General features: G+C 52.8%; 2 protein-coding genes across 8 annotated transcripts in view; both read right to left on the bottom strand.

Moving 5' to 3' along the window:
- Positions 1–2,611: 2,611 nt before the first annotated feature.
- RPS4X (ribosomal protein S4 X-linked) lies at positions 2,612–6,829 on the bottom strand. The gene is made up of 7 exons (XM_075106477.1): positions 6,705–6,829; positions 6,418–6,495; positions 5,665–5,845; positions 5,134–5,231; positions 4,204–4,375; positions 3,386–3,543; positions 2,612–2,774 (listed from the first exon to the last, which is right to left on the bottom strand). The coding sequence occupies exons 1-7, from the start codon at positions 6,705–6,707 to the stop codon at positions 2,673–2,675; spliced, it is 792 nt and encodes a 263-aa protein (XP_074962578.1). The 5' UTR covers positions 6,708–6,829; the 3' UTR covers positions 2,612–2,672.
- Positions 6,830–9,845: 3,016 nt separating this feature from the next.
- HDAC8 (histone deacetylase 8) overlaps positions 9,846–26,823 on the bottom strand; it is a 40,643-nt gene continuing 23,665 nt past the window's right edge. For 3 of the 7 annotated variants that reach the window (XM_075106475.1, XM_075106469.1, XM_075106471.1), the window contains 2 exons: positions 19,167–19,272; positions 9,846–10,390 (listed from right to left, as the gene is read on the bottom strand). In XM_075106475.1, the coding sequence (XP_074962576.1) occupies positions 10,382–10,390; positions 19,167–19,272 (115 nt within the window). In that variant the 3' untranslated portion in view covers positions 9,846–10,381. The other 4 variants (XM_075106472.1, XM_075106470.1, XM_075106473.1 and 1 more) reach the window with 2 other exon arrangements.

The raw sequence follows: 26,823 nt of genomic DNA, 5'->3' as shown, positions 1-26,823 counted from the left end.
CCTGGGGGCGGTTGCCAGTGGTCAGGGGTTCTTGCTAAGGGGGAGGTGCCAGCACAACCCCCCGGGTGTTGCCAGGGGGCGGGGCTTGTTGATACGGGTTGCTGCCAAGGGAAGCCAGCACTGCCCCACGGGCCAGTCATGAGGGGGTGGGGCCTTTTGCTGGGGGGAGGAGTGGTAGTGCCACTCCCCCCGGGACCGTTGCCAGGGGGTGGGGCCTGTGGGTTAGGGGGGTTGTGGCCAGAGGGGTGCTGCCACCACCCCTCCAGGGCCACCGTTAGGGAAGGACCTGTTACTAAGGTGTGGGAGACCGCACTGCCCTCCCCCAGGGCTATTGCCAGGGGCAGGGCCTGTCGCAAAGAGGGAGCCAGTGGGGCAAGACAATGCCCTCCCTGGGTCGCAGCCAAGGGGCGGGGCCTGTAGCTAAAGGGGGGGACAAACCACCGCCTCTCCGAGGCCGTCGCCAGGGGGCGGGTCCTGTCGCTACGGTGCGTGGAAGGATCGAGAGGGCAAAAAGACCGCGCATGCGTGGCTCCCCGGCTGCAGTACTGGATTTTGGTCGCTGGGTGGCAGGAGAGAGCGCAGCAAAAAATAGCCAACGCGCATGCGCGGCTCGTCGGCGCAGTACTGGATTTTGGTCGCTCGGTGGCAGCGGAAAATGCGGGAAAATCGTGCCGCCGCGTATGCGCACTCCCGAGCTACAGTGCCTGATTTTGGTCGCTCGGTGACAACAGTGACAGTAGGAAAAGCACCACTGCGCATGCGCGGCTCCCGGCTGCAGTATCTATTTTAAAAGTCTGGTGCTTGTTTCCGTCCGTGACCTACCCCATTTCATCTGGAGGAAAAGCAGCACAGGGAACCTGCCAGCAACACCCCGACAGACCCCACCTACTGAGGCAGGAGCAAATTATGGAGGTTGGATTGTATGATCTTGACACTTTCCAGGTATTACTTCATGTAAAAGGAGTACCTCGTTAGCAGCATGTGTCCAGTCTACACACAGATGCAGCTGGAAGCAAAGCAAAAGGGTAGGTCTGACTTCTGTGACCATGCTGGTCTTACTAACCCCTTCTGCAAAGTCTAACAACAGGAGTCTCTTCTGACAGGGGTTTGTGCTCTTACCTTAACATACCAGGGATTCCTAACTGTTGGGTTTTTTTAAACTCCCAGTACCTGAAAGCTAGTGTGCATTTTGGCACTGCAAATGCAGTCACCCTAGGCTGGGGGGAGGATCAAAAGGCTAGTAAAAAGATGTGAGTGCAGAAGCAGGCGTTTTGCCCTTTGGAGGCCTTTGAGGACCTTTTCATCCATGTAACATCTTAATGTGGAGGAGATTGTAATTAAAATCCTGCTCTAAAGTACCCTGAAGACAGAGCAAATCGGCACACAAATAAGCTAGTACCTTAATGATCCGTTAAGGGATTGAACAAAGAGTCACTAACATGTCCTGGCCATAGTGGTAGCTGGCATGCTGGTCCATCTGAAGGCTGTGGGAGGACAGGGGGAAACACGTGCTCCAGCTTTGTCCACACTAGCAACACGCACCTCTGCTGGCACCTACACCTCTGGCATGAACTGCAGAACAGCCTTCCTTGCTGTGCCACCAAAATTTCTTCATACTGTTTCGAAGGTGTCAGCAGAGCGAGAGGGGCTTTGTTCTGGTCATGACTGACAGTTTATTTGGCCCCAAATCAACCACATCTGGTGTCAGCAATGGGTATGTGCCAACATAGACAGGGCCTTGTTAACAGCAACATCCTATAAAGCCTGCCTGTAACATCAGGACATCTGGGGACAGGAAGTTAAGGGATGATGCAGTTATTCAGAAGCTTGCAAATCATTACTCAAAACATAGTTGGAAGGGTGACAACTCATGTCTTTACCAACCTATTGTCTCCCCCTGCCTGGTTAAGTGACATGTTTTAGTTTGAATATACATAGAGTGCATTAACTGGAATTATCGCAAGCACAATACACTGTATTTTATGAGGGTGGTTTCCATTATTCTATTTCTATTCTATATACAACAGTCAGGAGCTGCCCAGCCTCCAGCACTGCCACTGCCCTGCCCAGCATGGTACCTGCCCTGTCCTAGCTGTCGGCCACCTCTGCAGGAAAGGCACTGAAGTAGGGCAGCCTGTGAGGGACCTCCCCACTAAGCTGCCACCAGCCAGGCACAGGATGCCAAGCAACACCTCCCTCGGAGCCCAACTGACCGGCCAATGCACCCCCCACCCCTGGTGCTGGTCACAGAGCCTCCCCTCCCTGCTCAGTCCCACGGCCAGGGGCAATCCCGGAGGGCCTCAATCCTGCCTGGCACCATTGGCCCCAGGAAGAGCCCACCTGGCTCTTCCCACACCCCTGCTCCTCTGGCATGGCCCTGGGAATGATGTCTAGCAGCGTTTGTGCCGACACCTTCCCGGGGACAGGTCAAAGCAGCCTGGAGGTTCTCCCACTGCTCTTCCTTGTCCTCTGGAAGATGGCTCTGCCACAGTTGCTCCCATTGCCATGAGTCTCCCCACATCAGTATGCCCTTCTGTAGAGCAGAGCATGGCTTCGCACTAGCACGGCACAGCTCCCCCCTGCCCCAGGATGCTCCCCAGCCAGTCACACAGCCATTTGGTAAACGGTTTAATTAATATACTGAAAGGACCGCTGCCAGCCCCAGCTGGAGTTCACCCACTGCTCTGCTTGGCCGCCAGTCTCTTGTCTCTCTCTTCAGCAATAGTCAGGCGGATGCCCTTTCCACGGGGCAGGGAGATCCATGGCTTGTTGCCCTGCAGCAAGAGAGAAGCAACCACCTTACAGCGTGAGACCCGGACAGGGCAGAGCTCTCCCTCTCAGCCAGGAAAAGCAGAAGCCAGCCCCTGCCCATGCTGAGCCACGCACACATTGCCACTGCAATGGCCCAGCAGAAGCACCTCGGGAAGGTGCCCAAGGTGTACAGGCCTACATCTGCCTCTTCTGGTCACCTCCATGAAGAATGCACTTCAGCCAAAACAGAAACACCACCCCTTTCTGACGGAGACAAGAGAGCCCATCGGGGGTGGCAAGAGAGTGAGGCGCTGGCAGGGAGGGCGCTCTCCCTCAGAGCGGCTACCGAGGTCACATCAAGGTCTGAGCACTGAGCACCGCGCTGCTCCTAACTCTCAGAAGGTTTAGAAAACCACAGTGCTGCTTCTTGAAAACATTCCCATTCCTAACTTTACTGCTTTGCCTTCCCCATGCAGGCAGAACCACAGGAGTGGAGCCAGAACTGATGCCAGTATTGGAGCTTCACTGCGTGAGAGGGCAGCTGCCTACAGAAGACACCAATACTTCTCTGCTGCAGCCAGCAGCCCCCAACAACAGGAGAGAACCCACCCACCTTGTGCCCACGCACGCTTACTTTGCCAATAACGAATATGTTGGAGAGCCGGGTGGCAAAGCTATTGCCGTTGGCATCCTTCACGTGAACCACGTCAAATGACCCAGGGTGTCTCTCCCGGTTGGTGATCACCCCAATACGACCCAAGTTGGCACCGCCAGTCACCATGCACAGGTTACCTGGGGTGAAGGAAAACAGGTGTGAGAAGAGTTGGCACCAGGTGCCATGGTGAAGCCCCTCCACTAGGCTATTTGAGGAGAAGGGCAGGGACAGAGTTGCAGTGGCCCAGAGAGTGGCCACCAGAGCACCTGGTGATGCCTACGTACCACAGGAACCCTGGCACACCTTGAAGAGCCAAACTGCTCTCTGGCCCCAGATCCTGTACCAAACAATCCCCACCACCTTCTCGGCTGTGTCAGCACCAAGGAGGTGTTCCCATACCACTTGTTCTGGCACTGCTCATGGCTCTGTAACTGAAATCTTCTCCCACAACAAAGAGCCAGGAATCTCCCTTCGGCTGCCCAGAGCTTTCTGCTCACAGCCCCGTGAGAGCTGCGCTCAAGCAACCTCTGCAACAGCTCACTGCTTCTACCTGGTGCCTGGTTGCTCTCAGAATCGCTCCAAGTCCCTATGCCAAATGCCTCCCACTGCTGGCACACGGGAGAAATCCCTGCTCCAGCTCCAGGTGGAGATGCCCCAGGGAAACAATCCCTTTCCAAAGGCTGCCACCACTGCCTCTCTACTTTAGAGAAAAAAATATCTGGCATTTGTGTTTAACTTCCACACTGCTCTCCACGGTGGGGAAGAGGACAGTGTTTTACATGGGATACAAGACCTACCTGTGTCAAACTTGATGAAATCTGTGATCTTGCCTGTCTCCAGGTCAATCTGGACCGTATCATTCACCTTAATGAGGGGGTCCGGATAGCGGATGGTGCGGGCATCATGGGTGACCAGATGAGGGATTCCTTTGGTGCCCACAAAGATCTTCCTCACCTTGCACAGCTTGTACTGCAAACAAAACCACAGTGCTCAGCTGAGGCAGCAAGCGGCACCACAGACCAGGGGACTCCTGTCCCCCAGAACGCTGCCAGCCGCAGCAGGCCTCAGACCCCAAGCGAAATGCTCATACACTCCAGGACCTGCAACAGTAGCCCAGGCAGCAACTTGCCCAGCTCACTGCCCCACCAATCCCGCTCGTCAGGCTGCCACACGGCTATGCTACAGCCCCACTGGAAACCACCTGTGCTACAGAAACAGCTGCCCACCCCAGGCTTTGCACCCCACCCCCCAAACACTGGCTGCATTCTCTCAGGGAAGCCTACACCATGGCATTTCCTCATTTTGCCGCCTTGAAGCCTGTGGTCACACAGCAGAGGCTGCCTTTCTTCAGGACCCTCCTCCAGGGAACTCTGGCTCCCTTCTGCCTTTCACCCTCAACTCCTTCACAGCCACTCTGGGACTCAGGTCAGCACAGAGCAGTAGCCAGAGGTAAAAGTGTATCACGGGGTGGGGGGGCAGAGAGGCCCCAACCACACACCACAGTCACCTGCAGTCACCTGGGAGGTGCTCTCATGTCACCAAAAGATTTCCCCCTGCCAAAAGCTTTGGACCCCAATCCTGAAGGCCCTGATCTTCACTAGGGTGGCACAGACTCAGCTCTCATGGAACACAGCCAACAGCTCCCAGTCAGGAGATGCCAAAGAGGAAACAATGCCCCGACCAAACCCAACTGGGCTCACACTTTTTACCAAGCTGAAGCCACTCACCTTGGCCTCTTCAGCTGTAATGCGGTGAACAGCAAACCGGCCCTTGGTATCGTACACCAAGCGGAAGTGCTCGCCTGTCTTCTCGATGCTGATGACATCTGATTTTAGAGAGGGAAATAAAATAGCAGATGTTATCAGCTATGTTACACAACTCAGCATGAAGCTCATATCTAAAAAGAACTAGGGACTGCTGAACAACGCTTCAGGCATGAATGACAAGTTTGGTATCCTTCTTGACCACAGGCTCACATCTCTCACTGTGATACAGTGCAAATTAGCAAAAGCAGCCAAAGGCTGGAGTCTGAACAGAAATTTACATATATGCAAGCAGGCAGCTATAAGCTACAGATATCTGGCTTCGGTATCCATTGCAGTGCACAAGTCCAAACTAAACAACTGCTTATACTTACCTTTTGTTCAATTCCACCAGGAAAGCATCTTAACCCCAAAATTGTGCCAGCCTCACAAAACATCCCCCTGCCCAGTGCAGCAGAGCTGCCTGAGGTACCTGCCCCAGCCTTCCCCACTCACCCATGAAGCCCGCTGGGTAGGTGATGTCTGTGCGGACTTTGCCATCTATCTTGATGAACCTCTGCATGCAGATCTTCTTGACCTCGTCTCCTGTCAGGGCATACTTCAGCCTATTCCGCAGGAAAATGATGAGTGGAAGGCACTCCCTCAGTTTGTGAGGGCCTGTTGATGGACGGGGTGCCTGCAAACAGAAGCTTTCTGCTGGGTACTCATGCACAACAGCAGCATTGACTGTCCCCAGGGGAAGAATGCTGCTGCCCTGACACCTCTCACAGCAGCCAGCACTCAAGGACAGCTGCACAGAGTCTAACTGCTATGCAGGCAGTGATAGGCTGCAGGTATCTTTTCTTGGTATTCACAGCACCTTTCCCCCAAGTCTTGCCAGCCTCACAAAACACTGCCCCAACACAGTACAACAATCTACTGACCAACGCCATGAAAGAAAAACACAGCAAGTAGGTTAAAAGTGAGCAGCCGACCACACCAGTGCCATATCCCTTGCAAATGGAGAAAACACGAAAGCTGTTTGTAAAGCCCCTAACAGCCAGCGCCCCCTTCTCCCCTGCACTGCCCAACTGCCCCAGCTCACCGCCGCCCGCCGAGGAGCCTACCTGAGCAAGCCCGCACACCCCGCCGGACCCGATCACCCCCTTGGTGAGACTGGAAAACCGCCTGGGCCCGCAGAGAGCGGGAAAGGCCGCTGCCGCGGCAAGCCCGCGCCCGGCCCCGGCCCCAATCCCGGCCCCTACTTACGAAGACGCCCGTCAGCTTGTCCAGCATCCAGTGTTTGGGGGCAGCCACGCGCTTCAAGTGCTTCTTGGGGCCGCGGGCCTACGGGACGGGATGCGTTACGGGCTGCCGCCAGGCCCGGCCCCCCCCGCCCAGGCCGTCCCTCCCCGGCCCCCCCAGGATCCCGCCCGCCTCGGCCCTGGCGGCGGGCTCCCTCCCACGCCCCTCGTCGCAGCGGGGGCGGCGGCAGCCCGCGGCGGGCGGTGGATGGCAGCGGATGGCGGCAGAGAGCGGCCGCGCCTCGTCCTCACCATGGCTGCGCTCCTACGGGAAAGGGCTACCGCTTCCGGTCCGCCGCTGTTATCCGCGGGCGCGGCGGCCGCCCCGCGAGACGCCCCCTGTCGGCTCGGAGGTCCGGCGCCGCCCGGTGCCAAGGCAGGCGGGGTGCGCGTCCCCCTCACGCTGGACAGGCTCGACGCGCCCCGCGGTGCTTCGCCGACGTGCTGCCCACAGGAGGTAAAAGCTGGGCGTGGGGTGGGTGTCTGGGAAGCCCCTACCAGCGAGGTGGGGTCCCCCTTCTCTCCCCGCTGCAAGCGGCCTCGTTAGGGCACCCCGCTCCCGGCAGCGAGCTGCTGTGTCCGTGTGGGGTGGGCACGAGGCGAGTGTCGTGGGGAGAGTGACCGGATTCCTCCCGGCCCTCGCCGGTGCCATGGGACAGCCCCCCACGTTGTGCCCCAGCGGTTTGGGAGAGGGTGTGAGGGTGGCACATCCCCACCTACGCAGCGGGGCCGGGGGGCTCGGAGACTCCGGCTCCGCTCGGGAGCCGAGCCGGGGAGGACACGCATGATGCGCCACCGCCCTCCCCTCGCCCACGGCCCCTCTCGGGTTAGAGGTGGGACCCCACGCAGCCCCCCGAGCCCGACTCTGGGCCTTAGCGCCCGCTCCCGAAGGCAGTTCGGGGGCCAGCGGTCCCCAGCTGGGGTCCCCGGGGAGGCTGGCGTGTCACCCCCAGGGTACCGGGGTCCCCAGGTTACCCGCAGTCCTCCACGCCCCGCCAGGCAGCCGAGTGGAGCGCCTCCGCACCGGGCGGCACCCGGCGGGTCTCCGCAGCATCGCTCCCGCAGCGGGGCGCGGGCGGAAGGGAGGTCCCATCCTCACGGGTGACACGATGGGGACACCGCGCGGGTGGCAACCCTGGCGCCATCGTAAAGCCGGGAGGAGGCAGGGGAGCTGCGGGGAGCAAATCTTCCTCCTTCCCCGGGCCGCTTCCTACAGGGTCCCCCGCGGAGATGGACCCCTTTGTCCCAGCGCTGAGCTGGACAGGGAAAGGGGCACAGCCGGGGAGACGACGGTCCTTCCAGGTTTTATTCGACAGGAGCTGGAAGCCTTGGCCCGCGAGACGGCCCCGCGTTGCGGGGGGGCAGCGCCGCCCCAGCGCTCTTCCAGCCCCGCCCACCCTCGGCCGGGCGCCGCGTGCTCCCAGCGCCGCCGGCCCGCCCGCAGCGCCGGCCCTCGCCCGCCGTGGGGCAGCCGGGGCGCTCCCTGCGGACCGCGGGTCCCCAGTGGGAGGGAGCGACGCGGCAGCCCCTCCCTCCCGCGCCAGCCGCCCTCCAGCGTCAGCAGCCGGCCAGCAGGTCCGCGAGGAAGTCGAACTCGTGGTGGCCGAGCCAGAGCTCCGGCAGCTCGTCCGCCCTGTCGAGGCCAAGCTCCGGCACCAACGCCCTGAGCACCTCCTCCTCCACCGGCTCCGAGTCGATGATGCCGGGGCCGGCAGCCTGGAGGGGGTGGCTCTCCGCGCCCCGCGGCTGTGTCCCCAGGCCCCAGCCAGGCGGTGAGCCGGGCTCCTGGGGGCGCCGCACTTTCCCCGCCACGCCGTGCTGGCTGTTTGAGCTTCTGGAGGTGCATCTGGCCAGGAGGTGGGGACCGGCCTGCAGGGTCAAGGGGGCGGCGGGGGCCCGCGGAGCCAGCCCGGCGGCAGCTCCCCGGCCCCGGTGCTGAAGGGGTAGCGCCGGCTCGCCGCCACCTCGCGGTCCTCCGTGCCGCGCGGGGGGACCGTAGCGAGCTCATATCCGGGGCCTGCGGGGACACGGCGGCGCTCAGCGGGCCGGGGGATGCCCGCCCCGGGCGGATGGGGTCCGACGGGGTCCCCAGCCGGGGGCAGGGGAGGCTGGAACGGGGCGGGGAGTGGCGCTCCGGCTCCCCCGCGCTTACGTGGGCGGCCCCGCTTCCCGCTCGGCTCTGCTACCCGCAAATTCCGGGCAGCTGCCGCCGCCGCCGGATTTATAGCGGCCCCGGTGCAGCTGGGCCGCGTGGAAAAGCGAAGCGGTGCGGGGCCGGTGGGCGGGCGGGCTGGGAGGGATGGGATGGGGCGGGTCGGCCCCCGGGGGCAGTGTCGGTGTCTCCCCACACCTCACCTAAACCCCATTTAGTGCCACAGTGTTTGACATTTGCGGGGGGGGTTTGTATTGTTTTCCCAGATATTTTCCTGAAGCAGCTCCCACAGCTCACAGGGCCCTCTGTGCCTGGTGCAGGGAGAGAGCACATGGGGCCCTAAGGTGGGTCAGAGGGGGCAGCTGGCCAGCATCTCTGCTCTCTCATACCCCAGTTTTCTCCTGGCTGAACGATCCCCAGGGCTGACATCTCCCCTGGGCACTGAGAGCTTTCACTGTGCCGGTGGCCAAACCAACCTCCTGCCAACAGTCACCACACAAGGCCAGTCTCCCCCTACCCCACTGCAGCAGGCACTTTGGGGACACAGAGGGGGTCAGGAGTCACTCCACAGGGGACATGGGAGCCATGTCCAACTGAACTCACTCTACACTGGATTCCCTCTTGTTTGTATTAGCAGTGAAAAACAAGAGATCAAAACAAAGCCGGGCCAGGCTGGGAGGCCCTTTGTCTTGCTATTTATTCCAGTGTAATCTAATTAAAGCAACAGGAAATATGCTTTCCCACAAGGACTGGACATCTTTAAAAAGAAACAGCACAAATAAAGCTCTGCGGGCCAGGTGAAGGAGGGGACAAGGGCAGCAGAGGCCAGGCTCCACAGCCCAAGGCACCAGAAGGGATCTGTCCCACATATCTGTGAACCTATGCCCTTGCTGAGATGGCTCGCTGAGATGCTGAGTGGCAGCTCTCATCGGCACTGGGGCATCTGGAAGTTCATCTGAGATCTCCCAGACAGGAGCTGCCACCCTGCCCTGCGTGTCCCTCGATACTCTGGAGAGTATCCCCAGGGTCTGGCCCCTCCACAAAGGGTTTCAGGAGCCCACCCATCACCTGCAGAGGGGTCTGTGCTGCCTTATGTGATGGGGCTGGAAGGGACGGTCACAAACACAACTGCAGATCTTTGCTTTCCAGCACTGGCTGGACCTCCGCCGAATGCATAAAGTGCTGTGGAAAAGAGCACTGGCAAGGCAGGGTGGGTGCAGGAAGAAAGGAAAGGGCTGGAGGAGTATTTCAAATACTTTATTTTAAAAAAAAATCCCAGTTAAAAACACAATGGCTGTGCCTTTCTGAGTGTAAGAGGCACAGCCTGTGCCCTGGGCCCTGGCTGACCCTCAGCACTGCTCCCTGGGTGGGCAGCTCAGAGGCCGTGTTCCTGCCAGGAAGGCAATGCGGCACTGGGCTCCAGCTGGGGAGGGGTCACAGCTCTGAGCAGCCCCTCTCTTAAAAAACATTTAAAACCAGTTGAGAGAATAAACTCTGTGGTGTTAAAAAAGGAAAGAGAAAGGAGCAAGGGAGGCTCTGCCAGCACTGGAAGGCTGTGGCTGGAGGGCCCACACCCCTGCTTGGGGAGAGCCACGGTGCTCATGGTATGCAGCAGCTTTTCTTTAAAGAGAAAAAAATGAACCAACCAACAGTAAATTCTTCCAAATTTTCCCCACAGCCACAAATTTCACCAGCTGCTCACGTAAACACGCCGTCTTCCCCACGGGAAACACTCTTGTGGAAACCTGAGCCTTCCTTCTCCGCTAAACAACATGCTTCAGATTCCCTGCAAATAAAAGGAGGCAGAAAAGGATATTTCCACTGGTATTTCAGCCTGACAGAGTGGCTGCTTTTCAAATGTGTATCCGAGTCCTGAGTGGCCGAGGCACCCTTATGCCTGATGGACCAGACCGCAATACAGGAATCCCAGCCTCAGCGCGTACCCAGGTCCGGGCTGACTCCTCACTCCCTTCACGGAGAAGGGCTGCTGCCCTTCTCCGAGCCAGACTTGGGGAACTACCAAAGAGAGACCCTGCCACCACTTCCACTACGAGTTTCTCCTGCAGGCTGATTGCTGGTTCGGGATTCATGGGCCAGCACCGGAGGGGTACATGCTTACTCCCTGCTGCCTTGTCCTTTCTTTGGGCTGGATGTGCTGCCAGGAGTGCACAGCATAGATTCCCCCCCTTCCAGCTCTAGAGTGATACTGTTCCTCCTCCCCTTCTGGACAGGTCAGGGGTTTTGTCCCATCCCTAGGATTGGCCTGCGCTTGGGGATGCCCCAGGGCATCCGCAACCAGGCCATCGCATCTGCTACCCACCTCCTCCTACTCTGCTTCTAACACCAACACATCACAACATGCACAGACAGTAAAAGGGCTGTGAAGCCCTATCTTGCTGCCCCCAGCTACTCCTGGGGACAGGGACAAGACAGATGGGCAAGGGCATCAAAGAGGCTGGCAGGGCTCACCCAGCTGCCTGCCCTGGAGTCCAACAGTCCCTGCCTGCCTAGAGAACTGTCCCAGCTCCTGAGGAAGTGCATGGAGATCAAGCAGGGAACTATCTTCCTTTGCCCTCAAGCCAAGCCCCGGCCTTGCATGCAGCTCTGAGAAGAGCAAGGTGGCTTTGGCTCTGCCCCAAGGGCAGACGGAGGGATGCCAGTGCCACGGGAGCTGGCCCCAGGGACACTACACATGCTTCTGCTAAAGGCAGACCAGGCTTTCTCGTTAGGCCTGAAATAAAAAGGAGTAGTTGGGGCTTTGTGGGGCCCTGGGCAAAGCACGTGGCAGCCAATTCTCAATTCTGGAGCAGCTAAGTGTGCTACAGAGAGCCTGCAGGTTGGGCTAGCAGGCCCTGTACTCTCCCTGCTGCCTCCCCACCCACAAGACATGGTGGCTCACATCCCAGGCAGATGATAAAGACTCTTCCTGCAGGATGGGGGAACAGGATGCTCCATGCTCACACTAACTGCTCTGCACAGCAGCTGGGGCTGCAGTTGCTGGAGCAGGAGGGGAAGGAAAGCCCAAGAGCTGCCAGCACAGCCATGCAGGCAGCAAAGCAATGCCAGGAGTCAACAGTTAAGAGCAGGAGCCACAGCTCTGCTGCTGTCAGTCCATCCAGCACCCTGCCCCACTCCCACTCTCCCAGCGCTTGGCAGTGCTACATCTCCCCATGCAGCCCTGGGTAGGGGCTGCAGTTCTGCCTTGCTCCATCTGCCACCATCTCACTACCAAGGGGGATGGACGCACCTTGCCCCACTTGCTCCTGCTGCCTCTGGCACCACCACTACAAGCACAGTGGAAAACTCACTGCAGGGAAAACCAGTCCTTGGAAAGCACTAGGCTCTTGGACCAGCCTCTCCATGATAGCTGTGGAAGGAGGTATGAGGTTTCTCTGCTCTCCCCTCTACCACAGGCGTAAGTTTTCCTCTCAGCAGGTGCTGCAACAGAGAAAATCCTGCTCCATTTCAGCCACATGTGATGCTGGCTGGGAAACCTTTGGGTGCTCACCCACAGGTCTGAATCTGCATGAGAGGCATCCCGGCCACCACAGGTGAAAACACAGCATGGCCTGAGACTAGTAGAGCCCTGAGTGCGGGGCTGACCAAGCTTGTAGTCTCATATCCCTTCCCAAGCAGACAAGCAGCCCATCTGGGGCACAGACCATGCTCAAGCCAGCTGGTTCCCAAGCACACATCTGGCTCCTTTGAGAGGTACTATAAGAGAAGACAAAGATGTCTGGGATCCACCTGTCTCCCTCCCTCCCCTACAAATCCATGGCTACTAAATCTATTTCCTTCCAGAAGCACAGAAGCCTTCCTAGGCAGAAAACACAGGTTTCCATCAGATCCAGCACTTGCAGTGGCCGTGACATTGCAGCTCCTTCAGGAATGCACTCAGTTCCCAGGGGAAGTGGCTGTGAGCTGAGCTGCAGGTGTCACTTGAGGGTGTGGAGATGCCATCCAGGCAGAGCACAGCCTGCAGTGCCCTGCTCCTTGTCCTCTCCCTGCTCCCAGTGCTCGGGGCCCCTGGTCCTTCTAGGTCTGATGTTGAAGGGATACTGAGGAGGGCATGAATTTCCAAGCCTTCCTGCTCCTGAGACAGTCTGATCAGGTCTGACAGCAGAAAAGAGGGTTTCTAATCAAGCTGCAATTGCCTTGGCAGCCTGTAAGTAAAGCATCTATAGGAAACAGGTTTTATAACTGCCTCATGTCCCAAGTGGCACTTTGACAGATGACAGCAAAGAGGACTGCTCTTTTGCGATATGAAGAAGGAGGAAACAAAAATCATCATACATAGGACAGAAGAGGAGTAGGGGAGCTGTATGAAACAAAGCGCAGCAGTTGTGATCAGGTGTTGGACGAAACCTTCCCAAATAAGTGCTTCAACAGACCCACACTGAAGTCACCCATCTCCAAAGGTCAGGCACAGACCAGTCCTGCAGGTTTGCAACTCTTCCCAGGCAGAGCGGTTCCTCACACAGGCTTGGGGACAACTGCCTGAACGTGATCCACGTGAGGCTGGTAGTGTGCCATGTTACAAGCCCACTTCAGCAAGCATGGAGTCTAACCCCTTGCCTTTTATTCATCTTTCTGTAAGACACTAGAATACATGGCTGTGTGCTCTCTTGGGAGCAAAGGATGGGAACTTTGATCCAGGGCACTTGTTCCAGGGCTGACTGCATGCCAGGGATATTTCTGAGTTGCAGGGTTCACTCTCTAACTGACAAACTCCAACCAAACTTGCATGCAGGAGGAGGACATGACCTTACAGCATAAACATGCAGAACTTGGACCTTTGATGAAACAGATGGTGATTTAAACCAGAGGCAGAGGAAGGTAAATGCTCTATGTCAGGCTTGTAATAGGTGATGAGTGTAAGTGTGGGAAGTAGTATCACACCAAGCTGTGTTAACTGGACCGTCAGCAAAAGGGAAACGTGTCTAGGAGTCAAAACCGAGCTGGGGACTGGAGAGGCTGAGGGAAAACTAGGCTGGATAACTGAAAAGCTAGCCATGGTGCAGGGGAAGGGCTAAGTATGTGAGCTCTCCTCTCCTGGGGTCAGACACTGTGGTATGAAAGGGAATGAAAACCATGCATCAGAAGCAGCTGGAGCATATTCCCCTGAGATCATCTGCTTCTCATTCAGCCCTACACAGCCTCCAGGTCCTCCTGCATCCAAACATTAACCCCCAGCTCTAGGCAGTCCACTAGGAGATTTCTCCCTTATTGACAGGGTAATCCCAGCCATAGTACCTTCCCTGCATCCAAGCTGAGACCTGGGCTCACCCCCCCAGCTTTTTCTGTCTGCTGTAAATAGCTGCTCTCTGCTGTAGGAAGTCTCTGTGTGGGCACTTGTGGCTAAGGCTGATGACACCCACAACCACATCCAGCAAGCGTTTCATCTCACTGAATGAATCACAGAACGGTTTGGGTTGGGAGGGACCTTTGAAGACCATCAAATGCAACCCCCCTGGGGTGGGCAAGGACATCTTTCACTAGATAAAGTTGCTCAAAGCCCCGTACACCCTGACCCTGAACGCTTCCAGGAATGAGGCATCTACCACCGCTCTGTCCAATGGGTGCCAATGTCTCACCACTCTCATTGAAAACCATTTCTTCCTTATATCTAGTCTAAATCTACCTTCTTTCACTTTAAAATTGTTTCCCTGTGTCCTGTTGCTGCAGGCGCTGGTAAAAAGTCTCTCTCTGTCCTTCTTAGGAATGCCCCTTATACTGTGAAAAGCTGCAATAAGGTCTCCCCATGGAGCCTTCTCTTCTCCAGGCTGAACAACCCCAACTCTCTCAGCCTTTCTTTATAGCAGAGGGGTTCCAGCCCTTGGACCATTTCTGTGGCCTCCTCTGGACCCGCTCCAAAAGGTCCATGTCCTCCTTGTGCTGGGGACCCCAGAGCTGGATGCAGGGCTCCAGGGGGGTCTCACCAGAGCAGAGTGGAAGGGCAGAATCCCCTCCTTCCACCTGCTGGCCATGCTGCAGGTGATGCACCCAGGACATGGCTGTCCTGGGCTGCGAGTGCACATTGTCGGCACTTGTCCAGCTTTTCATCCACCAGTTACCCCCAGGTCCTTCTAGGCTGGGCTGCTCCCAAACCTTTCATCCCCCAGCCTGTACTGGTACTGGGGATTGCCTTGACCCAGGTACAGGACCTTGCACTGGGCCTTGTTGAACCTCATGAGGTTCTAATGGGCCCAACTCCTCCAGCCTGTCCAGGTCTCTCTGGATGGCATCCTGTCCCTCAGGTGTGTCAACTGCACCACTCAGCCTGCTGTCATCTACAAATTTGCTGAGGGTGCATTTGACCTCACTGTCATGTCATTAATAAAGATATTGGACAGTATTGGTCCCAGTGTAGACGCCTGAGGGACACCACTCATTAGTGATTTCCACTTGGACATTACTGATTTCCACTTGACCACTAGGTTGGTCAGGCAGGACTTGCCCTTGGTGAAGCCATGCTGCCTGTCTCGATTCACGTCCTTGTCATCCATATGCCTTGATATAGTTTCCAGGAGGATCAGCTCTGTGGTCTTACTGGGCACAGAGGTGAGGCTGACTGGTTGGTAGATCCCTGGGTCCTCCTTTTTACCATTTTAAAAAATAGGCATGACATTTCTGTTTTTCCAGGGAACTTCAACTGACTGTCATGACTGTCATGATGATGATCGTATTTTTCAAGTATGACCTTTCATCATGACTGGCTGTTTATCTGCGGTGTCACCAATTCTTTACAAACCTGACCTTACATTTAAAAAACCTCCTCTTAACAAGGTAACAGAAGCATAATCCAAGCCACTACCAGGTATGGTGTCACCATCTGTCCATCTTTCAGGAAGATTTCAATAAAAACTCACTTTAATTTAGGCTGTCTGTGAGATAAGGTTTAAAGCATTTGGGTATATGGCTCCATTAAACTAGTCCATTCACAAGGACTCATCTTGTGCAGTGTCACGCATGTCCTACAGGCCAGACCAGGCTGTCCAAAACAGCTCATCTCACCCAAGACCCACTCACTGCCTGCTGCTTTCCCACAAGGCTTCCAGATGTGGCCAGAGAGAGCGTGGGGGCCTCCCAGCTCGTCTGACATCCTTTCTATAAGCCCCTGCCTTCCTCAGCAGACTTCATAGCTGATGCTGGCAGAAGGGATGGACGGAAGTGCCATGGCAGGCTGAAGTCCCCCCTTCCTTTCCCTGCACCGTCTCCAAGGAGCTGCAGTTCCAAAGCACCGACCACAAGCCATGAACTGAGATCCCAGAGCACCAAGCCATTCCTCATTTTGAGTGCTGCATGGTAGGACAGGACAGAGGAGATGATCATCTCTTCCTCATGATTCTGTAATGAACCAGACCCTCAGCAACTCCTTGTCCCACGCACAATGAATTTCCAGAACAGTGGCTGTCCCCAGGACAGCCTGCTAAGCTAAGCTTGTCAGCAATAGTTAGTTAGTGCTCTGCTAAGTTGTCAGCAATATTTTCTTGACTTTGCAGAAGCTCCTTTCTCACAAAATCCTTTCAGTGCTACCTAGATAGTGGACCCTGCAATCTTTTCTCAATGCCCAGTGCAGATGTGAGCCCACTGCTTCATACCAAAAGGTGTTTGCTAGGCCCTGCTGTCATGCCAACATCCTCCACCACCTCTTGCGATCTCTGTGTGAGATGTAAAAATTGGTCCCCTGTTAAGATCCAGCTGACTTTAACTTTTTTTTTTTAATCCTTTGCTCTTTGCTTCCTTTTTCCAAATCAGTGGATATGGAAGTCTCCATGGCACACGGACTTGATACACTTCCAGCTAGGCCTAAGGAGTCTCTGTTCTTGGTGTAATGCTGTTATAAGCTAGGTACTCTGGCACTTAGGAATTGAAACTCCTATCTTTCTCCTAAAAGGAGCTGGGACATCTTTCTCATTTCAAATTTGTGAACTGCAGCAAGTTCTGAGGGCTTATAAAACTGCTGCTGGGTCCAGTTAATCCCAGTTGAAGATATGCTGCTTATAGATACGGACCAGATTAAGGCCCTTCACCTTGAAAAAGAGATGGTTGTGGAAGTGCAAAGTGGGTCTGCAAAATCGCAGGCTGGCATCAGGAAGGTGAATAGGAAGTAGCTACTTGCTATTTCTCATTTACAAGAACAAGATGGCACTCAGTGAAATTACCCAACACCAAGTTTTACACAAAATAAAGTAGTTTTCTACACACCAACCATGACACTATTGTAGACACCCAAAGTCTAAATAAGTCTGGAAAAGGAATAGAAGAATTAATGGAAGACAGGTTCCTTGGTGGATCTCTAATGTGCATCCAACAACAATGCCTACCTTGGGAAGCCCCGAAACCACCAAATCCAAGAAGCTGGGTAAAGATACCAGGAAAAGGATATATAAAACCAATTACCATGCTTCTCTTAGAAATGAAGATTTACAAACACATTTACTATACATTTAGAGGTATACCTACCAAGCCTACCTTCTCACAGTGAGCTACATGCCCTCCTGCCTTTAGTAACCACCTTTGCATTCAGACACATTTTTATTAAACGTCAAGTTAACACAAGAAGAATGGGTTCTTCAGATATGTAAGCAGTAAGCAGAAGCCCAGGGAAGACATAGGCCCGTTACTAACAAGGGCAGGGAAACCAATTACTAATAATGCTGGCAAGACAGAGGTCCTCAATACTTTCTCTACCCTCTGTCATTACTGGCATAGCCGGACCTCAGATCACAAGAATGTGTACCTACGTAGGACAACGCACGTGTCCACCCACCAGCAAGGATGGGAGGTCTGTGACCTCTTGCAAAGGTTCAACCCACATAGATCTATGTTAAGAGAAGTGGCTGACATTGTTGCAAGGACACTGTCTGTAATATTTGAAAAGTTGTGGAGATCAGCAGATATCCCCCATTACTGGAAGAGGGCAACTGTCACACCCATCTACCAGGAGGGTCCAAAAGAGGACCCAGGAAACTACAGGCACATTAGTCTTACTTCAGTCCCTGGGAAAGTCATGGAACACATCCTCCTAGAAACTATTACAAACCAAATGAAGCAGGTGACTGGGAAAAGCCAGCATGGATTTACCAAGGGCAATCGTACCAAGCCAGTCTGGTCATCTTGTACAAGAAAATAACATCTTCTGTTGACATGGGGAGTGCAGTGGATGTTGTTTACCTGGATTTCAGCAAAGCATTTGACACTGTTTCCCATGCCTCCTCTTGGACAAACTGCCAAGATACAAATTAGATGGATAGTCTGCTAAGTGTCTAGGGAGGAAATTGGCTCACAGGAAGCACACAGAGGGTGGCAATCAATGGTTTTTACTCAGGCTGGCAGCCTGTCACAAGTGGGCTCCCCCAGGGGTTGATACTGGGCCCCACACTGTTCAACATCTTCATAAACGATCTGGATGATGGCATTGAAAGCAACCTCACCAAGTTTGCTGATGATACCAAACTGGGTGTAGAGGTGGACACATCAGAAGGGTGAGCCATCTTACAGAGACCCGGATAAGCTGGAAGAGTGGGCTAACAAGAACAGTATGAAATTTAACAGAGAGAAGGACAGAATAACCAAAAAGCCCAGTTCAGGCTAGGATCTGTGTGGCTAGGGAGCAGCCTTGCTGAAAGGGATCTGGGGGTCCTGGTGGACAACAGGCTGAACATGATCCAGCAGCACATTGCTGCAGCAATGAAGGCAAACTGGATCCTGGGCAGTATCTGCAGGGGCATTATTAGCAAAAATAGAGATGGGATCATCCCACTCAGCACTTGTCATCTGCACCTGGAGTACCGTGTCCAGTTCTGGTCCCCAGAAATCAAAAAAGACATGGGACAGACTGGAGATGGTCCAAAGGACGGCCATGAAGATGCTCAAAGGGCTGGAGAACTTGCCCTGTCATGAAAGGCTGATGGAGTTGGGTCTCTTCTGCCTGGAGAAGAGAAGGCTTGGGGGTACCTCATCACAGTATTCCAGTACTTGAATGGCAGCTACAGAGAGGACAGAGGCTCTTTCTTCACAAGGAGCCACATGGAGAGGACATGGGGCAATGGGTGTGAGTTGCCCCAGAAGAGGTTTCATCTCACTCTAAGAAAGAAAATATTTACAGTGAGAACAATCAATCACTGGAACAACCTCCCCAGGGATGTGGTAGTGTCCCTGTTGCTACAGATTTTCAAGATGTGACTGGACAGGGTGCTAGATAATCTCATCTAGGCTCCCTTTCCCATGAAAGGTTCAACCAGATGGTCTTTGAACTCCCTTACAACCTAGGGTGTTCCATGATTCTAATAAGGACAAGGCCCTATGCTCCTCTGCCCAGCCAGAGGAAAGGCAATGGCAACTTTTGCTAACAGGGACCCAACAGCTCTGAGCTGATGTGCTACTAACACTGAGAATCCCAAGTGAAGCAGAGTCAGATGACACTGTACATGATGAGCAGTGAAGTGAACATGGTTCATCTTTCTAGTCAGCGAGAAAGACTCCAAACAAACTTTCCAGGAGTCCTCTCTAAAAGGACCTGTAAGCCTGAAGCAGGAGTGTTGGCTTGGACAACTCACCTTTGACAGAGTTAAGGATTTCTTGAATTCTCTGTGGCTCATTGCGGTCTGGTCTGCAGCTCGGTGTGATCTCCAGCACATAATCAGGTCCGTACTCTGTGAAAAACTGCAGGGAAAAGGAGAGGAGAGTCAGCAGAGAGGTCTCTGGCTGGCTGAGGCTGGAGGGAAGGCCCCCCATGGGTACCTAGTTGTAAAAAGGCAAAACCATTTTCTCTGTCTGAGGGGCACGTGTAGCTTAACTACATCAAAGAGGTGCTTCTGCAGTGTCTGTGCCCACCTGAAGTTTGCAGCCACTACCAATTCAAGGGCTTGGGAAGCAGAGGTCAGGGGTGCAGCCAAAAGCAATCCCATATCTATCCCAATGCTTTATTTGGGAAAGCTGTTGACACTCATGCTACACTTGATTACCTGCAAACCTGATTTTTTTTTTAACGAACAAAATTCAAGTGCTGCCTAGGAGATATCCTTCCTTTTGGCTCCCTGCCCCACCTTGCGGAGTGCTGCATTGACGTGGATGTGAAACATCTAGGAAAAAAATCCGTGTGTTTCAAGGTTAATAATGCTTCTTTCCTGGCTGAGTGCTCCAATAGTGTACAGCTGAGCCTGAATGAGAAAATCTGCAGCACATGGGCTCTACACGATAATGCAAAATCACAAATTACTGCCAGAAGTTCTGTTTCACAAGCACGCAGTGCTGAGCAAAGAAGTAGACACACCAGGGTTAAAAATTCAGCAGTGAAACTGTAATTGGTCCTGTTGCTACCCCTGGAGAGCTTCATCTCATGGAGAGTTAGTCCCAACCTAAAGTCGCTGTACCAAAGAAGGGGAAATTCACAGCATTACAGTCTTCTGAGTGATTAATGATGCGCCAGGCTGGGGTTTTCTTTAAGGCTGAGATTGGAGGTGACAGCTCTGGCAACCCAAGACTGACATCTCTGCACTAACAGGGCAATGAAGGCTTCTCCTTGCAGACCTCAACATGCCAGTACTGACAAGGAAAATGAAGTGGCTCCTGAATGCTGCCGGATGCCAGTCCAGCATCTGAAAGCAAACCTAAAATCATGCTGGATTTACCAGTCTGTGAATCACAGCGTTAAGGAGCTGCCTGCTCTGGAATTACACCAGCTATTCATACAGAATGGGCAAGGCAGCTGGGTCAGGGCAGCCTGCCCTGCTGCATGCCAGGCTTTTTTGTGGGCCAACACAATATTCCACTGAAAAGGGAGTAAAAGGCAGATTTTGACAGCTGTACCAGCTCACTTGTGCAGTGCTCAGTCACTGTAGACCCAGCCAGTTGATTTAAAAATGGAAGAATCTTTACTTTTTAGTGAGTCAGGGTTTTGATCTATGCTTTCAACGCTGTGAGAATGAGATGCCATCTGTCCCCCAAACGAACATGGGGCAGCAGGAAGCTGCAGTACATTGTGGCTGCTCTTAACTCATTAAAAACTACCATAACTGTTCAGATCTAAGATGGATGCAGGGCCAGCCTGAATAGGAGCCCTACCCAGCTGTATCATGCAGCATGGGAGCACATGCTTAGCTAATTAGCAGGCTAGCCCTCTTTCTTCCAAGCTTGCCCACGGTCAGCCCAAGGACCGATGTACATTTTTCAAGCAGACTATTTTCACAGTTTTCTTAAGTAATCTCCTTTATAGCTAAACATTTTCCTTTCTTCACCTCTACCCAGAGATGACTTTGGAAAGCCCCTGTTGAAATACTGACACAAGGGGAGAACACTGACATTTTTCCTGCTTAGAAAGACTGAAAATGGCTACAGTAGAAGCCGCCAACATGTTCTGGGAAGTCCTCACGGAGACCTGGTGCTTCTAGTCTAATTTGAGTTTGCTCTTGTAGTGTGAACAGGAGACAGCTACCCACAGAGCATACAGGCTCCACTCGCAAAGCCCGCTGACTCCACAAACCAAGCAAGCTGGTTTATTTGTAGGAAAAAAGGAAATACACGTAAAATCTTGACTGCAGGATCCATGAAAGGGCATATGGAAAATGCACACCTCTTAGTAACTGGTCTTGGTTGCACAACCTGCTGGTTACACAGGCAGTGGCACAGAGGACTTTGTAACATGGGTGTAGCACATCCAACCTGGGAAACAACAAGGCACAGTTAATCCTGATGAAGACATAATTTTGTACTTCCTCATCCTCTGATTTCTGTGGCATCAAGTGAAACTGAGCACCAATACAGTTTCATGCAACGTTTTTTCCAAGTTTATATTAAAGGGCAGAAATACCTGGACTTTTGCACTGATCTGGTTTAATACCTTTTGGTATTAAATAACTAATATCCTGTAGAGCAGCCCCATGTACTGAGCCACCCAGTATGGGTTGCAGAGCACAGTCACTCAGAAGAGCTTGGGGCCAGCTGAGTTTTACACCATCTACCAGAAAGCAGGTCAGCAGGGCAAGCCTGGTAAATCTTGAACTGTCTAATCCAAGAGCTCTGACGCAGGTGCTTTGAAGCAAACAGCCCCAGCTGTTCAACACATTCCTACCCCTTTACAACAGGTTCCTGTGCAGGTGTCAGGAGAAAATACATGTCCGGTCACCCAGGTCACAGACTGAGACACAAGGGCTGAAACACAAACCAGCAAGACACAGGGGAAGCAGCAGGAGCCCCTGCCCATTTCTGCTGCCTTGCACCAGCGACAGGACAGCCAGGCAGGCAGGCAGTGAGGACAGGACCACCTCTCATTGCTGCAGCTAGAGGCACTTCTTGTCTTTGAGGACACACTAAAAAAAGAAATTCTTTCAGCCACTCATCAGTTGACAAAAGCAACAAGCAGCACCTGGGAATTGGCTGAGTTTTGATCCACCACAGGGACCCAGAGAGGAAAATCCACCAAAACAAACCAATAACATAAATTTTCTCTTTGAAGTGGGAGGCTTAAGCCTTAATATTTCCGAAGATAGCACAAAAGAGGCATTTGTACAAGCACCTTGTATCCACTCTCTTGCAGCCTGGAAGCGATTCAAGAGGTGGTTTTCAATGCTTCAGAAAAGAGTCATTCTGTCTCTTCATCACTCAGAACAAGGAGGATGTGACAAGCAGGCAAGCTCGTGCTTCAGCAAGAACAAAATGCCTGCACTACTCACTCATGCATTTATTTGTAGCAGGGAAAAACAGATCTTTTTCATCCCTGAAAAAATCCTGTCATTTTCAGGGATAAAAAAACCCAGTATTGAGAACCTAGACTGACAAGGAAAGCTAAAAATCCTCTCCTTAATCAGCAGCTAACCTGAAAACTCACAACTGCTCTCTTTTAAAACTCAGGCATGCCAGAACTGAGACAATCACAAATGTCCAATGTGCAATCCCAAAGCCCTGAACAGGCCAAAAGGAGCTGAAGTTTAAAAGTTTAAACCAGAGGGAGGCATACCTGGGACTGCAAATGTCTTCCCTCACATCAGCGGGGTGCCCCAGAGAAAGGAGCAGTGCCCAGTGTAGTAGCATGACTGCCAGGTGCTTTAGTGGTCTGAAATAGGGTGGGAGTAATGGTTCAGGAGATGGGAATGTGGAATAACTGCAGGGAAGGAAGTGTTGGTAGAAAAGAGTAGGCACAGAGGCCCAGAAATAGGATGAGAAACTGAGAAAGGAAAAGGCAAAAAGGAGAAATGGGGGGAAAAACCAAACTAAACCAATAACATTATTAAAGGGGGAGGATATTTTCTACTGAATAACGCTAGATCTGACAACAAGTACTATGCCAATACCATAAAATAAGGCATCTTATAAAAGTCTAAATTCTGTCCCTGATTTTAGTACAAACAGTTCATTGGTGGACACTGCTGCAGGTGGACCATGACCCACTGCACCATCACCACCGCATGTTCGAAGAAATTCTGTGTTGGTCCTTCCAGACATCCTAAGACTATTTAAATACCATTACATTCCTGCTTAGTCAAATGCTTTCTGGATCTCAAGACCACAGCTGTCTTCCTTTCAAGCCCTTCTCTACAAACTCGTGAACAAAAAAGAACCACAAAAAGACTTCCATGTTTCTGAATATTGACTTACTTTCATAGCAAATTGATTCCAAGACCTGGAGCTGTAAAGAATGTCCCCCAACCCCCCAGTGCTGGGAGAGAAGCAACATGCTGAATATAACTGGACAGAATTTGGCCCGTCATCACCAAGAAAGCATGCCAAACCTGGCTGATGGAGAGAAATGCATCAAGAGCAGCACAACCTAGCCACTTCACAGCAAGGCGCTTCAGCAATGATCTGTCCCAGGCCATGCACTCTCATGAGTTTCCTTCAGGAGGTGAGCCCGGCCCTGGGGTTGTACTGCAGGAAAGCAGTGCCTGGACTGCCTTTAAGCTCCTCACGGTCAGGAATTTTTCACTGCTCTCAAAAAGCTGACTGCTCTGACAGCTCAGTTTCCAGGTTTCATGTTAATCAGAATGGGAATTCCTATTTAAAGCAAAGAAAACACAAAATCAGGAAGTACCAACCTTTGCCTCTATGCACAGGTGCTGATAAGCTATTAAACCATTAGTGATTCTTTGCCAGAACCAGCAGAAAACCACCTAGGAATCTGACAAAAAGACATCATCCCTGTGTGCACACAAATACATATGTACACATACACAGAAAGCACATGCTCTTTCCCCTTCAGATTATCTCAGAGCTGTGTAAATATTTCATTCCCACTAGCCTCCAAACCAATTCTCCTCATTCAAGACTTCTCCCCCACCAAATCTGCTTCCAGCAGTTTACCTTCAATATGCCAACCCATCCCAAGAGCACAACATAGGCAGCCTGGAGCATCTCATGGAAAGATTATAGAGGATAAAATATACTTATGAGAAGGACTCTAAAAATATGCAAAACCAGTCAGCTGTAGCTTCTCTGGGAGTTTCTGTTAGGAAGCTCTGTAGGATTAATGCAAGATAAGGATGTCTCAGTCTTAATCACAGAGAAACAGGCTGCCCCACAAAGTGCTAGCCTGGAACTTGCACTAGCAGCAAGCTGAGGAACTATGTTACCTTCGACTAGTTCCATCTAAAGGGGAAAAAAAGCCTTCTCTAAATGCAATGACTCATGGAGTGAGAGAAGGGAACAGAAGAATTCCTGTCAAAGTGAAGGGCCACATATTGAATACATAGTAAGACAGTCCTTCTCCTGAAAATCTGAGGTCCATGAGGCTTAAACTAACTTGCCAAGTCAAAAATCCAGGTGTGAACATCACATGGAAATGTGCTTCCTCTAGACTGTGGAATAAGGCAATGGCAAAGCACTGCCTGGCATCTGACTGTTATCTGTCGTGCTCTGATGCAAGATGAACCTGCTAGAAAAGATGGAAAGTGTATTTTAAATTCAGTAAATGGCAGAGCAAGATGGGCTATGGCTCCCAAAAATGGTGTACAAGTATTATTCCAAACCATGTCCTCCAAAAACCATATTTGCTATCAAACATCTTACTGTCTTCTGCTCTGACAACTGTGAGCAGCAAAGACTGGTCTTCCAGATAGCTTTGCTGGAAAGCAGAACCATGAAGAGAAGCCAGAGAGCAAAAGGTCCTCAATGACTTTGATGTCAACCCCCAAGCTGGCCATCCCTTCTACAGGCAGCTTGCAAACAGCTGTTTGGCTTTAACAGACCCAGGTCCCCTCATAGAAAGCACAAGAGTGTAAGAACAGCAAGTTGCTTCCCGGTGTGCTCAGTGGGTCAGCATGTGTATTCACATCTGTAACCGAGGCAGTTGGTAGACACGCCGCACTGGACTGCACACCCTTCCTGCATCCACCAGCAAACCTGCCCAATGGTGAGAGCCTTTTCCCCTGGCAAAGTCGGAGAATGGAAGCTTCATCCTAACTTTGTCCAAGCCCTCCGCAAGGCAACAGCCCATCTTACAGATGTGGAGTGGGATAAAGCTTGGTTTCATTTACACAAGGCTTTCCCGGTTCAGTCTATGGATTTTTAAACAAAGCCAAGTCTTGACGTGCCCCTCTCCATGCTTCAGAGGAAGCCAGAGGACACAGCCATCGCCACATCCAAGCTGAAATGGAGCCAGGCAGGAGGAGGGCCCCAGACACACTCCACAACACATGGACACCCTCAAGGGAAGGCGGAGGACAACTGCATCCTGGGCACTGAATTGCTAGGTGGAGTTTGCCTTCTCCACATAGCCACCCACCAAACACCCAGACAAGGACTCCCATGGCATCTCAGGTTTAAAAGCCCCAAACCAAACCCCACCATTCTTGCCTGGACATTAAGTGTGTGGGGCCATGTGCATGTGTGGGGCTTGTATGCAGCTCTTTGTTGTAAAGAGGCTGACAAGCACTGGCACAAGAAGGCAGGTTTTTGTAACTTTAAACAGCATAGAGGTCTCACAAAGCTAGGCCTGAGGTTTTTCTCCCCATCAGCATCTGCACAGGGAGCTGCATCAGCACACTCTTACTGTGCTCTCCAGAGTGACCTCTCCCCAGACCTCAAGCATCAGCATTTCTTGTAGTTGTCTATGTAAAGGCATATTCCTCTGCTAAGGACCTATGTGCTTGTGCCCTTGGACATGGATATTTCTGACTGTGCTGTGTCCCAAAGGCAGGGTTCAGCAGCAGGCTTCCAGGAGAGACTGGGACCTGTACGTATCTTGCAGCTTTCACCAGAAATCAGACTTGTTTCAGCGTCCTGAGAAGCAGGAGGTTCGTTCCCAGCCCTGGAGGAACAATCTTTCCTGACGGAGAAGCACAACACAATCCAGTACAAGCTGTCCCACACTGGCCTTAAGACAGGGCTTGCACATCCACTCAAGGGTGAGAGGCTAATAGATCTCAAACTCCTGCTCTTGTGCATGCCAAAGCCTGCGCCACCCCTCACCAGAAGACAGAAAAACATGCTGAAGAGCGGAACCACAAAAAGTCCCAATGTGAGGGGTACGCAGGTACCTGGCAGGGACTCTCCCATGAGTTTCTTCAACCAGCTGGGATTAGCATGTCAAGGGGAATAGATTCTCCAGGCACAGATTAATACACACAAAGGCTGGGACATAACAGAGGTGGAAGTTGGCATTGCTAAGGCAAGAGTTGGGAAGAAGATACACACTGGCCCTCACATATTCAGGCTGCACATGCCCTCTGCAAATGAGCAAGTAACAGCATTTTCTCAGCTGGCCCCTTCTGGTCCCAGGCTCTAAACGTCGCATCCAACACAAAGACGAGCCTTTTCAGAGCTTCACTGGTTTATTAATAGCCTCAGCTATTAATTTCCCACTAACAAGTAAGCAGATCCAGCTGGCAATGCTTCCAGTTGACTGTGAGTGTGAGTGACTGTGAGTGACAAGGAGGACCATGGATGCAAGGAAGAGTTACTGGTTTGCGTAAAGCAGCCACCAGGGTGCAGCCTCAGTTGAAAGCCTACAAGAGCAGGATCAGGCAGTTTTGTCTGTGTGGAGAGGTGCCAGCTTAGGGACAGCATCCAAATTAAAAGGCAATATTAGCTGCAGTGAATACAGGCCTATAACTGCTTGGGATCTGCCATGGCTTCTGATCTCATGGAAAACAGGACAAACAATAAGAAGGATGTCAGCTTCACTACACATCGCCTGCAGCTGTTCGACTGCAGCAAGGTTCCTGCCTCCTGCCCGTGGCAGTGTTGCCATGTTAAAAGGAACTTGCATTTACTTAAGTAACC

This window comes from Phalacrocorax aristotelis, chromosome 11 (assembly GCF_949628215.1).
Source record: "Phalacrocorax aristotelis chromosome 11, bGulAri2.1, whole genome shotgun sequence".
NCBI lineage: Eukaryota > Metazoa > Chordata > Aves > Suliformes > Phalacrocoracidae > Phalacrocorax > Phalacrocorax aristotelis.
Note: the sequence above shows the minus strand (reverse complement) of the source record. Positions and strands in the feature narration are given on the sequence as shown.

What these genes read in the sequence shown, in the direction of transcription:
- RPS4X (XM_075106477.1), bottom strand. An exon ending in TTACAGCTGAAGAGGCCAAG is followed by an intron (nt 4,376 to 5,133) that starts GTGAGTGGCTTC and finishes TTTTGTTTGCAG; the next exon opens with TACAAGCTGTGCAAGGTGAG. An exon ending in TTTCATCAAGTTTGACACAG is followed by an intron (nt 3,544 to 4,203) that starts GTAGGTCTTGTA and finishes CCTTCACCCCAG; the next exon opens with GTAACCTGTGCATGGTGACT.